The sequence below is a fragment of the Rhipicephalus microplus genome, chromosome X, assembly GCF_043290135.1.
Source record: "Rhipicephalus microplus isolate Deutch F79 chromosome X, USDA_Rmic, whole genome shotgun sequence".
NCBI lineage: Eukaryota > Metazoa > Arthropoda > Arachnida > Ixodida > Ixodidae > Rhipicephalus > Rhipicephalus microplus.
In genome coordinates, this window is record NC_134710.1 from 152,880,036 (window position 1) to 152,893,242 (window position 13,207).

At 38.1% G+C, this 13,207-nt stretch overlaps 1 protein-coding gene across 4 annotated transcripts in view; it reads right to left on the reverse strand.

Moving 5' to 3' along the window:
• Positions 1-937: 937 nt before the first annotated feature.
• LOC119177046 (solute carrier family 35 member C2) overlaps positions 938-13,207 on the reverse strand; it is a 56,309-nt gene continuing 44,039 nt past the window's right edge. For 2 of the 4 annotated variants that reach the window (XM_037428407.2, XM_037428409.2), the window contains one exon: positions 938-4,326. In XM_037428407.2, the coding sequence (XP_037284304.1) occupies positions 4,178-4,326 (149 nt within the window). In that variant the 3' untranslated portion in view covers positions 938-4,177. Of the gene's footprint in view, positions 4,330-13,207 lie in introns of all 4 variants that reach the window. The other 2 variants (XM_037428406.2, XM_037428408.2) reach the window with 1 other exon arrangement.

Below are 13,207 nucleotides of genomic sequence, written 5' to 3' on the forward strand. Positions count from 1 at the left end.
GCAGAACCTATTGGAAGAGTCCACTCATTTGACAAATTCTGACATAATAGAATATAGCTTTACAAATGCGACAAACTACTACGTTTAGAATTTGGAACTTCTATGAAAGGCTAAAGTTTCTTTTCCTTGTCATTCATGATCATATGTATTAGCATATATATAAATTATAACATCAGCATTGAATTAAACATTTTAGGCACGGGCATGACGTGTATATTCCCACCTACCCCCTTTCTTTAAAAGTGTTCTAAATTTAGTTTTCTTCCAATAGCTATCAATACTTGAACAAACTGTCAGACACTACAGTTAAACCAACACCCATAAGTAACTTTCAATAAAAAATTAGGTACATGCTTTCTTTAATTTGCTATTTGATATCTGTTTTAAACATCTGTGTATGTAGGCAATGCAGACACAAATCAAAGATCACTGTTGAAATTATTAGTGAGGTTTCGGAAAACAATATTAATGTGTGCTATTTCTTCTCTATTTCTAGTAATGTTTTGCTGTGTTGTCATTTCTGAATCCTGGCAAGAAATGTCAGCACTTTCTTTTGTTGCTTTATTGTTTTCATTCCACTCCTGCAATCAAGTGCTATTGGGTTTACAGTATTACTAAATCAAAATAAAGAATTGTGTTCAAGCACTCCCAAGCATTTCAGTGTGCTAAGAAGGCTGACATGATAACCTCTTATTAGTGAACATCTGTATTATGCATTACAGAGACAAAATTGTCACATAATGTAGATGATGTGTTGAAGTTATTATACTAGATTGAACACAAGGAGGATCTTTCTTGTCCACAGCAGGTGGCCTTGCAAATCGCCTGCTCTTTGCACTTATCCATGCAGCATTACTTTTCGTATTGGGCCACAGTATCTGACAAATAGCCACATTGAAATTCCAATTAATTCATAAACAAAGAATGCCACTTGCAATTTCGCCCATGTTCTTTGTTTTATTGCTAGAAAAAATAAAATATTTCATGACATGCACACATAACACACATAAAAAGACCTCAGTGGAATGACGCACGTATCACATTTTCCAAACCCCATGCTTGAAGAACACAAGATAGGATACTGACAAAGCAAAATAGAAATGCTGACTTTCCATTTCACATGAAAAAAATCATGAACATAAATTATCTAGCTTTACAGGCAATGCACCGCTGACTTCCACCCCTGAAAATTTTTTGACCTGCCTTATAGCACAAACATTTTAAAGTGAGCATGTTGATACATATGACATCTTGACAACGGCACAATAAGTGTGTCTAGTTTAATGTTCTTGCACAATTTACAAGATGTCAATGAATGGCTACATCTGTAAAGAAACCTTTCCGGTCATTAAAAAATTATAATAAACAGTACAAGTTATATTATAGTACGTCTTCATTTCTTGAGAAGAAGGGGTGACAAATCTTGCCATATGTCCATATTCATTTTCATTTTTTTTTAAAAGGAAGAGATGAGGGTGAATCTTGTCACACAGGTGCTATATGTTTGATATCGTACTCATACACATTTGGCAGCCTGAAAAACATTCAGTATTACATACAGGAACAGCATGCATTTGCACAAATTTTTAACACTCACGTCCACTCCTGAACTTTATAAGACTAGTGTTTATAGAGACTAGCATATATTTGTGCATATTAACAAATATTGCTTTCTGTTCTCAATAAAAAAATTCACACATCGCTGAAAGCAATGTGCACTTTATTACATGCGTACTAGTCCCAGGTTTTCAAAAGAAATGAAGCGTTACGAACATTGCCCCTCATCATTGAGGCAGTGCAGACAACAATAGCATGATATTACAAATATTTCTTAATCATAGCTCGCCTTTTACTAAGTGCGCTGCAGAAACTGCTGTGTAGTTTGACATTCATGATACCCACACAAACATTTAAGGCAACACTAAAAAACTCTGGCACTAGCACACAGTGCATTTTAAACACCGACTAAATTCAGAGAAGTGGTTTAAGTGCACTAATACCCATGACTTTTGCTGCTGACACTGTGGCAGTTCTGAGACACTAAGCAGCGGTGTTTGTGGCTACACAAATTATACCATGCCTTCATACTAACTTTAAAAACACACCTTCAATTGAAATGCCAAGATCTTTCACAGTTGAAAACATGTAGGGGCTGACACACAGACTTAATCAACTATACCACAGTCATAGAAGTCTAGACAAGGCACCAATAGAAAAAGACTCATAACATCAGCAGCATGAGCACCAAATGTGAACATTATATGCAGGGTCTTGAAGCTCAAAACTTTATGTGTGCAATATGAGAGCGTAATGAAACTAGTTTTGTCTACTGTCCTCTACATCAACTAGACAGCACTATAAAACTAGCTCAGACAATCACCTATCTGTAATTAATTAGACAACTTTTGAAGTCTTGTTTTAAATGTATAATCTTCAATAGAGAAGTTGTAAAACCTATTAATTAGTGTCTCAATGATTTATTTGCATGATAAGAGCAACTGTGATTTTAATTAGGGCTTCAAGAAAGTCCACGAGAAAGAGTTCCACGTGAACAGATTCTTGTGCACAGCAACATTAGCATTCTCAAACATATCACAAAATTATCATCGATGCCGCAAACACACTGACAGCATTAACAGGTCTCCAGCAATGGAGGTGGACCAATTCTTGACTTCCACACATTCCAAGATAGCCAGCCTGTTGAATCAATGAATTTAACGGGGCATTGGACATATGCAGTAAATTGTTTATTCCGATTCCAGAAGCTTTGTTGGCATTTGTGTTCTTACTGTTGACAATTGATATAGACGGCAAGGAGGTTACATCAGTGAAAAGCGATACATTGAAAATGAAGTGTGTGGGTTAAGGTTCATCCCTTTTGCTTATGGTCTGTTTATAACTTCAGTCTGCATTAATGCTATATTGATTGTTCACTGGTAATAACATGTTTCAGTTTTCTAATGATACTGTATACAAGGCTCTAGTTACATGGTACTTTATTTCAAATTACACGTGCTTTCTTAAAACACGGAATAAGAAAACAACGGTAGGTATACTTAATGACAGAAATTATATAGACATGAAGGGGCAAATGGGGGCAACACAGCTGGCATTGACCAATAAGGATAGTGGGTGGGGGAGAAATCTGGCATTGATCGGATCAAAATTTTGAAGTTCATTCATCGAAGGTTTATTTTAGTGTTATGCAATATGTCTAGAACTAAATACAGCCGCTAACTAGGGCTGTTAAGGTATGTGGCCTGGATGGAGGGGAAGGGGTGAGCCCCCCCCTTCACCCCCCCTCCACCTGTAGCTGACACCTCTGTGGACACAGATTAACAGGGTCTAAAATTTTTCCATTGAACATTTTGCATTTATACTTCAAAAAAGTTGGATATTTAATTATTAACCCAAGCTTAAGAGGTCATCAAACAACACTAAGTTGGTCGTGTTCTTGTAGTGCACACGTGGATGTTTTTTTAAGCTTAGCTTCAGTTAACTGAACAACATTGCATTTAAATGTGGCTATGCCTATGTTGCTGGAAGTGCTGCTATTTAATATAAAAAAAATTTAATAAATAAAATTCAGTACAGATTCCATCTCATGCACCCTCTTTACAATGTAGATGATGCAGGAAGGGCAAATTGACATTACACGATGTGAAGACCCTTTTATCAAATACGTCTGCATTAAAACTCAGCAATAACAAAAATAGGCTACGTATTTTACTGCTAGTTATGAATAATTTGCACACTTGTCAGCACACAGTAACTACCTAGCTCAGAATTTGAGTCAAGACAAACACACGATAGTACAAAAACTTTTTTAAGCCCAGCTGTCGCTGTATAGCAGGTCATGTACGGTGGCAATGTAACCAAGTCAATGAATTCTTTTTCATGCACTAAGTGCTCATTATGCTTATGAACTGTGTTCCCAAAACAACAAAGACAGACGAGTTTAAGGGCTACAGAGAAAAAAGTAAGCGTGAGAATGAGCAAGACAGATAATGTCTGCAAAATCGTAAAATGTAAGCACAGTCTTATTTCCCTCATCACAAGTGTTGATCCCATTGGCTGCCGGAAATATATTCAGTGTTCAGTGCACCGACAAGATGCGGGTCACTATAGAGCTTCCGCAGTTGGACACACATACTGCAGGATTGCAACATCTGGCTGATCACGAACCCATTCGGTGAGCTTGTTGTCTTCTCGTTAGTGGCTGCATTTCAAAGTGACAAACTTCTTCATCAGTGTCATCACCAACTTCATTACCTGCATTCAGCAGACTTTGCTCTGACCCCAAACGCTCGTAAACGGTATCCTCTTCTGCTGAAATGTATAATTACGACAGATGGTGAGCACTTTAACTCTCTGAATAAGCTTGATAACACAAAGTGTAAAATTACTATGTTGCTTTCCTTGAGTTCAATATCACGCCATTTCAATCATTGTATGGATAGTTCATTCAGTAAACTGCTCAGTTACACACATACATGAGTACACACCACACGAACCTCTGAATTTGCACTTATAACAGCTCAAGCTCAGACAATATCAAGTGACCTTTAATTTTCCATATGTAGAAACTGCCCATATATATATATATATATATATATATATATATATATATATATATATATATATATATATATATAAAAATCCTCAAAGAAAGAAACAACTTACACAGGATAAACATTAAACATACATCATGATAAGTTAGCATATTGATGAACCAGTATGAGCGAAAATTAGCTGCATCTAGTGCCACCGGTAATATTTGGTGGTGTGCAAGAGAAGAGGCAGCTGTGATCATAAGAAAGGAAGAAGCGCATGCACTATTTGGTTTGCGAGGTTCAACCAAAGTGTTCTCAATAAACCTCACCAGTACTTTAAGGAAACAAGTGAGACATCCAGAAAAAAAAAAGGAGAAAAAACAACAAAAGAACAGAAGACAATCTTCACTGAATCCACTCGCATAATTGCATACATTTAATTATAACCAAAAGTGCACCCACGGTACCCATGTTTACTACCTCAACAGGCAGTTGGTTCTATCCAGCAACAGTTTGTACCAAAAAACAAAGAGAGAGAGAAAGAAAAAGAGATGCTCCATTTATAGACAGCCTTCTAAAAAAAATTTACGGGCTATTTCATCTTTTGTCCCACATGTTCTCTAGGCACAGGGAGACATATTTAAAAATGTCTAGGCCAGTACGACCACTTGGAAGGCATTCAATCTGTTGTAGAGAGTGCATTCAATCTGTTGATCTTTCTTCATATAATTAAAGTTAGTGAATTTCTCAAGTGACACAGCTGTTACAGATGAACAAAGGTAAGAGCATCTGAAGATGAAATGCAAGAAAGTTTTTTCAATTTCCTAGTGTGTTAATATAGTATTGTGTACACGGATCCCACGTCATATTAGCATACTACAGCAAAGTTCTAATCAGAGTTTTATAGATGGCAAGTTTCATTGATGCCGTACAATGTCTTATACTATTTCTTTGAAGAAACCAAAATCATACTTTACGCTACATCCAAGTATGTGTACTAATAGATTCCAGAGGCACAGTGTTTATGCAAGACAGATATCTAAGCAGCTGCTGCTTCTGAGTTAGTCATGCGTACATTTTTCTTAGTGTTTAAGACCATTTGCCATTCATTGTACACAACCTCTAAGAAATAATAAAACATAGACTAGCCTAAAACAACAAACAACACTACTCTGACCCCCTAAAGCTTTATAATGTCACCTGAAGCCTAATTCAATTTTTGTATCTTTAGTAGTGCATTAACATATTCCCCATCGCAAGCTAAGATGAGCAAGAGCATATGTACAAAGAAAGGTCTTTTAATACATGTTTGCAGACTCCAAATACAATGACTGAATGAAACAATGCAGCCATATAAACTTGGGTAGCTGTGTTCTGTATTATTAATTTTCAAGATGACATTTCAGCTACACTGCAACTTTACTCAGCCGGCCTAGCTTAATATCTTTGTTATGAAATAAGCATATAGTTTTTGCATGCAATGCTTATGTTTCAGAAAATATGCAAGCATAACAATGCAAGTAACTTTAATCTAATCATTTGTGCACCATCAGTTTCAAACACCAAAGAGCTGATCAGAAAAAAAAAAAAGTAACAGACATAAGTATCTGCAAGAAAAGTTGCTTTTGCATCGAACTGCCTGGTTGTCTGCTGTCTTCAATATGATTTTGTTATTCAATAAATATCACTAGATTAAAAAGATTATCACAAAGCACATTTGTACTTTCAATCATTTTCAATGGAAAGTACACAAAAGCACCAAGTTATTCCATCAACATATGTGAAGTTATTGGGGAGACCATTACCCTGTTAATTCTTGGTGCAGTTCACAAGCTGCCAGTGTTTGCTTACAATTAAAGTTGTTTACAACTCATTACTACACTACTTAACACTATACAGATTTAAAAATAGTTAAACGACAGCCTCAGGATTACTACGACGCATTCATAACCCCAGTACTGACCCTTTTTGTACACAGCCAGCGGTTCACTTACCAGTGCCCGAAAATAATTTTTATCCATAACATTACATATTGAATTTCTGGGTACTCTCATGCATGAAGCAACATTACCAAACAATAATCATGGCTGTCATGTTCAGCTTAGATTTCTGGTAGGTATGACTCTCTATTTCTGATTAACATTTGTTTTATTGAGTTTGCTGAAGCGTTCAGTTTTGGAAACTCTCGACTACCTACTTCTTTTACTAGGCCATGTATGTGGTTGCACTTATCCAAGCTCAGTTTGCTGGCTTCATTTTATCTTGTTCATTTATTGGCCCCATGATATATTTTGCACCTATTATACTTCAACTAACACTTGGGCCAGCAGTATGCCTTCAGAAAACATTAAAAATAATGCGATGCTTAGGTTCGTGCCACCTAAAACTAGAGTGTTTGAACGGAGTGTTACACCATCTTAGTGCTACTTTTATCGATACTGGCTTCCCCAACTGCACATGCACAGAGCATACTGGGTCCTGTTAAGCTTACCAGGACATTTCTTGTGCATACCATGTTTGCATAACACAGCAGTGCCTAGACTACCTGTCTCAGTTCCCCTTTTCTTGTGCTACTTGCCCTCCTTTGTGATAACATCAAAGAAATAGTAAAATCAGGCATTGCTTAGCCTCATCTCATACTGAGGACATTGTATATGCATTGTTTTGCCATTACAGTGATCAGTTGTTTGTTTTGATGCTACCAAACCTGAGAAAAAAACACAATCAAGCCCTCCTAATAACAACCTAGTGGTCATGACATGTTTCGGCTTCCTCAGTTACTTTTAGCATATAAAGCTAATAGATGGCTATACAGCATAGTTATGCTGTGGTGCCATTTGTTCGCTGGAGATTGGCATACTTCCTTGCCTTGATGACACCCCCTTTGGACTAGAAAAAAAAAACACTCTTCAAAACAATGTCAAAAAGAGCGTTTACATTCTGTCCTCGACTTGAGATCAAACTAAGTGATGGCTAAACTTACTTTGTTTTTAATGTTGTCACAAGAGAAAGGAAGCATCACAAAAGGTCTAGTATTGAAGCAAGCAGCCTAGATGCTATCACCTAAATTCTTATGCAGATATGGCATACCGTGGGAGTATTGCACTAAACTCCATGCAAGCACAGTTTTGGCAGCCGGTATTGCTAATGGTAATGCTAGAGTTGAGAAGAATTTGTTGCTGGGCAAACTGGTGCATCTTAACACAAAAGGAATAACTGCACTACCTGAAACACACGTTAAACCAGACACAAACAAAAAAGCACAAACTTGCAACTACCTTTTATTTGACATAGTCCACCTACGTAGAAACCATCACCAAGCACGCACATTTCAGGAAGGTATTGCCACAAAAAATCTAAACATCGTAAGACGTCATCTTAACAATGCTCATCCATTAACCTCATCTTAGTGCCATGAAAAAAAAAAGAGGAGAAAGAAAGAAGATTCACTAATGCAGTCATTTCCCTCCTAAAGTGGTATGCTTTGCAAATTTCCCTTGCTCTATTATCATAGCAGCAGCTCAATACCTTCCCATCTTCGCACTTGTGAACCGATGCTGAAAGATGTGAAGATATTGAGACACTGCCATGATAATAGAGCAAGGAAATTTTTGAAGCATACCATATAAGGAAGAAGGATGACTGCATCAGTGAATAATAGTTTTTTTTTCATAGTACTGAGATGAGATTTATCGATGAGTGTTGTTAAGATGACATCTTATGGCCTTTAAGATTTTTTTGCTGTAGTACCTCTCTGAAATGGGCATTCTTGGCTATGGTTTCTGTGGAATGTACTTAAGGGTGGACTGTATGAAATGAGAGCTTTGCAAGTTTGCACTTGTGTGTGTCTGTCTGGTTTTATATGTGTGTCAGGTAGCGCAATCATTCCTTTTGTGGTAATGCTAGACGCCTCACAAACTGTAAGACAGTACAATAGCTTCTTTTCGGACAAGTTGGAGCTTGCTGAATGACATGAGATGTAGTGCAAAATCTAAAAAAGAATGAATAAGAGGCAGACAGATACAGTAAAAGCAGTACTACTATCACGACTGATTTATTTGGCAAGAAGTTGTTACATATACCCATTTACGACTTGAATCTTTCCTATGGTAGAACAAAACTTTTTAATGTTCGTTTATACACAACAGGCCATTGAAAAGCATTCGAAATAATAAAGGAGATGGTAAGTATAATGGTCTTCACAGGAGAACCAGCATGCCCCAGTTTCATTTTTTATGGCTGGGCTTCAAGACTGTCATGTGACACTGTGATGCTACCTCGTGTTTTCTTTTTTTCCCCTACATGTTTAGCACACTGGGCTCCAATGGCATTTTGGTGTCCAGTGTACTGGAAATAAACACACTCTCACATTGCCAGCAAACTTCTAATCACAAGAGCTGCCTTTTTTGCAACAATGTTTCAAGAAGAGATAAGGCAACTCGCACAATATAAATTATTCAAATTATGCAAAGATAGCTTCTAAAATAATTTTACATACTTGACCACATTGTGTGCACGCGTTTCTGCATGAATGATGTCATTACTCTGAGGTGCCCCCATAAGAAAGCGGAGCTGAACGAGGAACTACACATAAAAACACATTGCTCGATTCTTACAGAAGCTGCTAAAGTGGTTTCAGTTTCGAATGTAGCTCTCTTTGATTTTCTGCACCAATTTTTTTGTCATGTCCACTATACTGGTCGTGGGGTCAAGAAGATTATATATATATATATATATATATATATATATATATATATATATATATATATATATATATATACAGGTCACCAGAAGAAGCGAACGAGCAAACGAAAAACGATGCTTTATTGCCAACGTTACGGCCGGGGACCGGCCTTCGTCAGGGCATACGTGCATATTATACTAACACTTCTTAAGGACATAGCATGGGGGCCCCCAATTGTGAACAATCACTCTTAGCAATATTGACATACATGTTAACAAAAAGATATTCAGACATGCGCAGCATTTTGTTGATAGCGGAGCAGCAGTGCGCTATACAGAATATGGTAGGGCAAGGTGACTTGAAAACATAGATACAAATAATATGATGGACACTTGTGATATCGCAACATTTGTGAATGAACAAAAAAAGGAAATGCCGTGGTAAGTTACGTTCGTTGTCAATGAAATATACATGAGCATAATATCACCATTGATGTCACAAATGTGGTAACAGAGTGTGCATGCGTTCTGGTCAACTAACTAATGTGTCACCAATGACACCGCAACGTAATCACGGCAGTGAACAAACGTGTATGTGGGCTACAACGGTTGATTTATCTGTTTTGCTGGTAAAAACGTAAGCCTCCCTGGGTTCTCGTTTATTCCAGACGCTATGGCGTTAAATTTATGAATAAAAAAAGATTCACGGACTTTCCTTTCGTAGTGCGATTTAAAACCAGATTCGAGTATTGTGGCAGTTATGTTGTCGAAAGAGTGGCCTGGGGTAGCGAGGTGTTTGGACAGGGTAAGGCTAGGCAGGCACCTGACGTGTGACCTGTGATTATTGAAGCGCAACCGGAAAGCTGTCTCCGTTTGACCAATATATTGGAGGTCACACAATGAGCATTGGAGCAAGTAGATTGCATTGCTCGTGTCGCAGTCGAAATTGCCTTTTATCCAGAGAGTGAAGTTTGACGCAGAGCTCTTAACAATACGCGACGTGGTCATGTGGGGGCACACCTTGCAGCGTGCCTTGTTGCATGGGTGACACCCCACATGGGCTGGCGTTGATAGTTTGGATGACGTAAGTATGTCTCGTAGGTTTCTCGATCGGCGGTAAACTGCTCGTGGAGGCTCTGGGAAGACGTCTTTGAGACGATTGCTCTGCATTAGTATGTTGTAGTGCTTTTTGAGAATCGCGTTAGCATTTGGAATTGACGGAGAATGTGTCAGAATTAAATTGATGTGCTTCCGGTGTGCAGGTTCTTTATTTGATTTTAGAAGCGCTCTTCGGTCCATTGCATCGGCGCGCATGATCGCATTGTCGATAATCTGAGGCGGGTACTGTTGTACAGTTAGGGCATCACGAAGCTTATCACAGTTTTCAACAAAGTCTGAATTTTCAGAGCACAGCCTTTCGAAACGAAGTGCTTGACTGTAGGGTATACTCGTCTTACAATGTTTTACATGGCTGCTTTTGAAATGAAAGTATCGGTGAGCGTCGGTGGGTTTTCTGTATACTTTAGTAGATAATTTTTCGCCGCAAAGGGATACTGTTACATCCAGGAAACAGATGGATGCCTTCGAGTACGATTGTGACAATGAAATGGATCGATGAACCTTGTTAAAGTCTGCAATGAAAGTCATTAGTTCCGCTTCGCTGTGATGCCAGATAAAAAAAAATGTTGTCTATAAAACGTTTGTAGTAGTATGGCTGTAGTCTGCACGTTGAAAGAAAATGATTTTCCAATTGGCCCATGAATATATTCGCGTAATTTGGACCAATTTGGACCAAGAACCTTTAATTCTGACACATTCTCCGTCAATTCCAAATGCTAACGTGATTCTCAAAAAGCACTACAACATACTAATGCAGAGCAATCGTCTCAAAGACGTCTTCCCGGAGCTTCCACGAGCAGTTTACCGCCGATCGAGAAACCTACGAGACATTCTTACGTCATCCAAACTATCAACGCCAGCCCATGTGGGGTGTCAACCATGCAACAAGGCACGCTGCAAGGTGTGCCCCCACATGACCACGTCGCGTATTGTTAAGAGCCCTGCGTCAAACTTCACTCTCTGGATAAAAGGCAATTTCGACTGCGACACGAGCAATGCAATCTACTTGCTCCAATGCTCATTGTGTGACCTCCAATATATTGGTCAAACGGAGACAGCTTTCCGGTTGCGCTTCAATAATCACAGGTCACACGTCAGGTGCCTGCCTAGCCTTACCCTGTCCAAACACCTCGCTACCCCAGGCCACTCTTTCGACAACATAACTGCCACAATACTCGAATATGGTTTTAAATCGCACTACGAAAGGAAAGTCCGTGAATCTTTTCTTATTCATAAATTTAACGCCATAGCGTCTGGAATAAACGAGAACCCAGGGAGGCTTACGTTTTTACCAGCAAAACAGATAAATCAACCGTTGTAGCCCACATACACGTTTGTTCACTGCCGTGATTACGTTGCGGTGTCATTGGTGACACATTAGTTAGTTGACCAGAACGCATGCACACTCTGTTACCACATTTGTGACATCAATGGTGATATTATGCTCATGTATATTTCATTGACAACGAACGTAACTTACCACGGCATTTCCTTTTTTTGTTCATTCACAAATGTTGCGATATCACAAGTGTCCATCATATTATTTGTATCTATGTTTTCAAGTCACCTTGCCCTACCATATTCTGTATAGCACACTGCTGCTCCGCTATCAACAAAATGCTGCGCATGTCTGAATATCTTTTTGTTAACATGTATGTCAATATTGCTAAGAGTGATTATTCACAATTGGGGGCCCCATGCTATGTCCTTAAGAAGTGTTAGTATAATATGCACGTATGCCCTGACGAAGGCCGGTCCCCGGCCGTAACGTTGGCAATAAAGCATCGTTTTTCGTTTGCTCGTTCGCTTCTTCTGGTGACTTATAACTCGGCCGGAATCCAGGAAGACTTTCAAGAAATACCAAATATATATATATATATATATATATATATATATATTTAGCTGACAAACTGTACTATGCAAAAATAAAAAAGCCATATTTTTACTTTGGCTGCTACGTTGCAAGGGAAATTAAGCTGCAATATGAGTCAAAATACTGTTTTCTCCAACTTTCCAACAATATTTTCGCAATTTTTTGCTTAATTTGCCCATTTTGATCATGTAATATAGCAGCATATAAATCAGAAATTGTAAAAATATTACAGAGAAGAAAATTTGTGCTTTTTATAAAAAAACAGTACACATGCAACATATTGTAAGTTTTCCCCAAAGCGAAAAAGAAAGAAAATTAAAACACATTTGAATAAACTATAATAGTCATGGAAGAGTAGTGCATTAAGATTATTGAAAAAATTGTTTTGCATTAATTACTGAGACCAGTAATATTACATAAATTATTTGACATGACACAGTTTCACTGGGGTGCCCAAAGTTTGAAGTGCCCTCTAGGCAACACAAAATTTTTTTGCGATATATTACACCTCAATAACTACTTCTCACATTTACATATACCTCCCAATTTTTTTCAGCACGATTGGAGGCATCCGAATGTTGACCAGGTACACTCGATACGGAATTATGCCTATTATGCACACACGCTCAACACCAGGAGGCAGCACAGGGTGAATGACAAGTCACATTGTTTGCAACATGCTTAGAAATCTCATTTTCACATCATATAGTGAAACAGATGATTGACTAACACAGGTTTGATCACTGATATGCTTGATATGCTTCCAAAATTTTTGTTTTCTCTGCCCCGAACAAATTGGCCTATCTATACCACCAAATTACAGAATTTGCTGTGAAATCAAGCAATGTAAGGTATGCAAAACGCTACATGCAGTGTGCCGCCACAGTGGTCTATCAGGCACTGCTAACTTGTGGAAAAATCTAGGTTGGGCAGACTGGGTGATGTGTAAATGACTGTATAAGAGAACATGAGAACACAG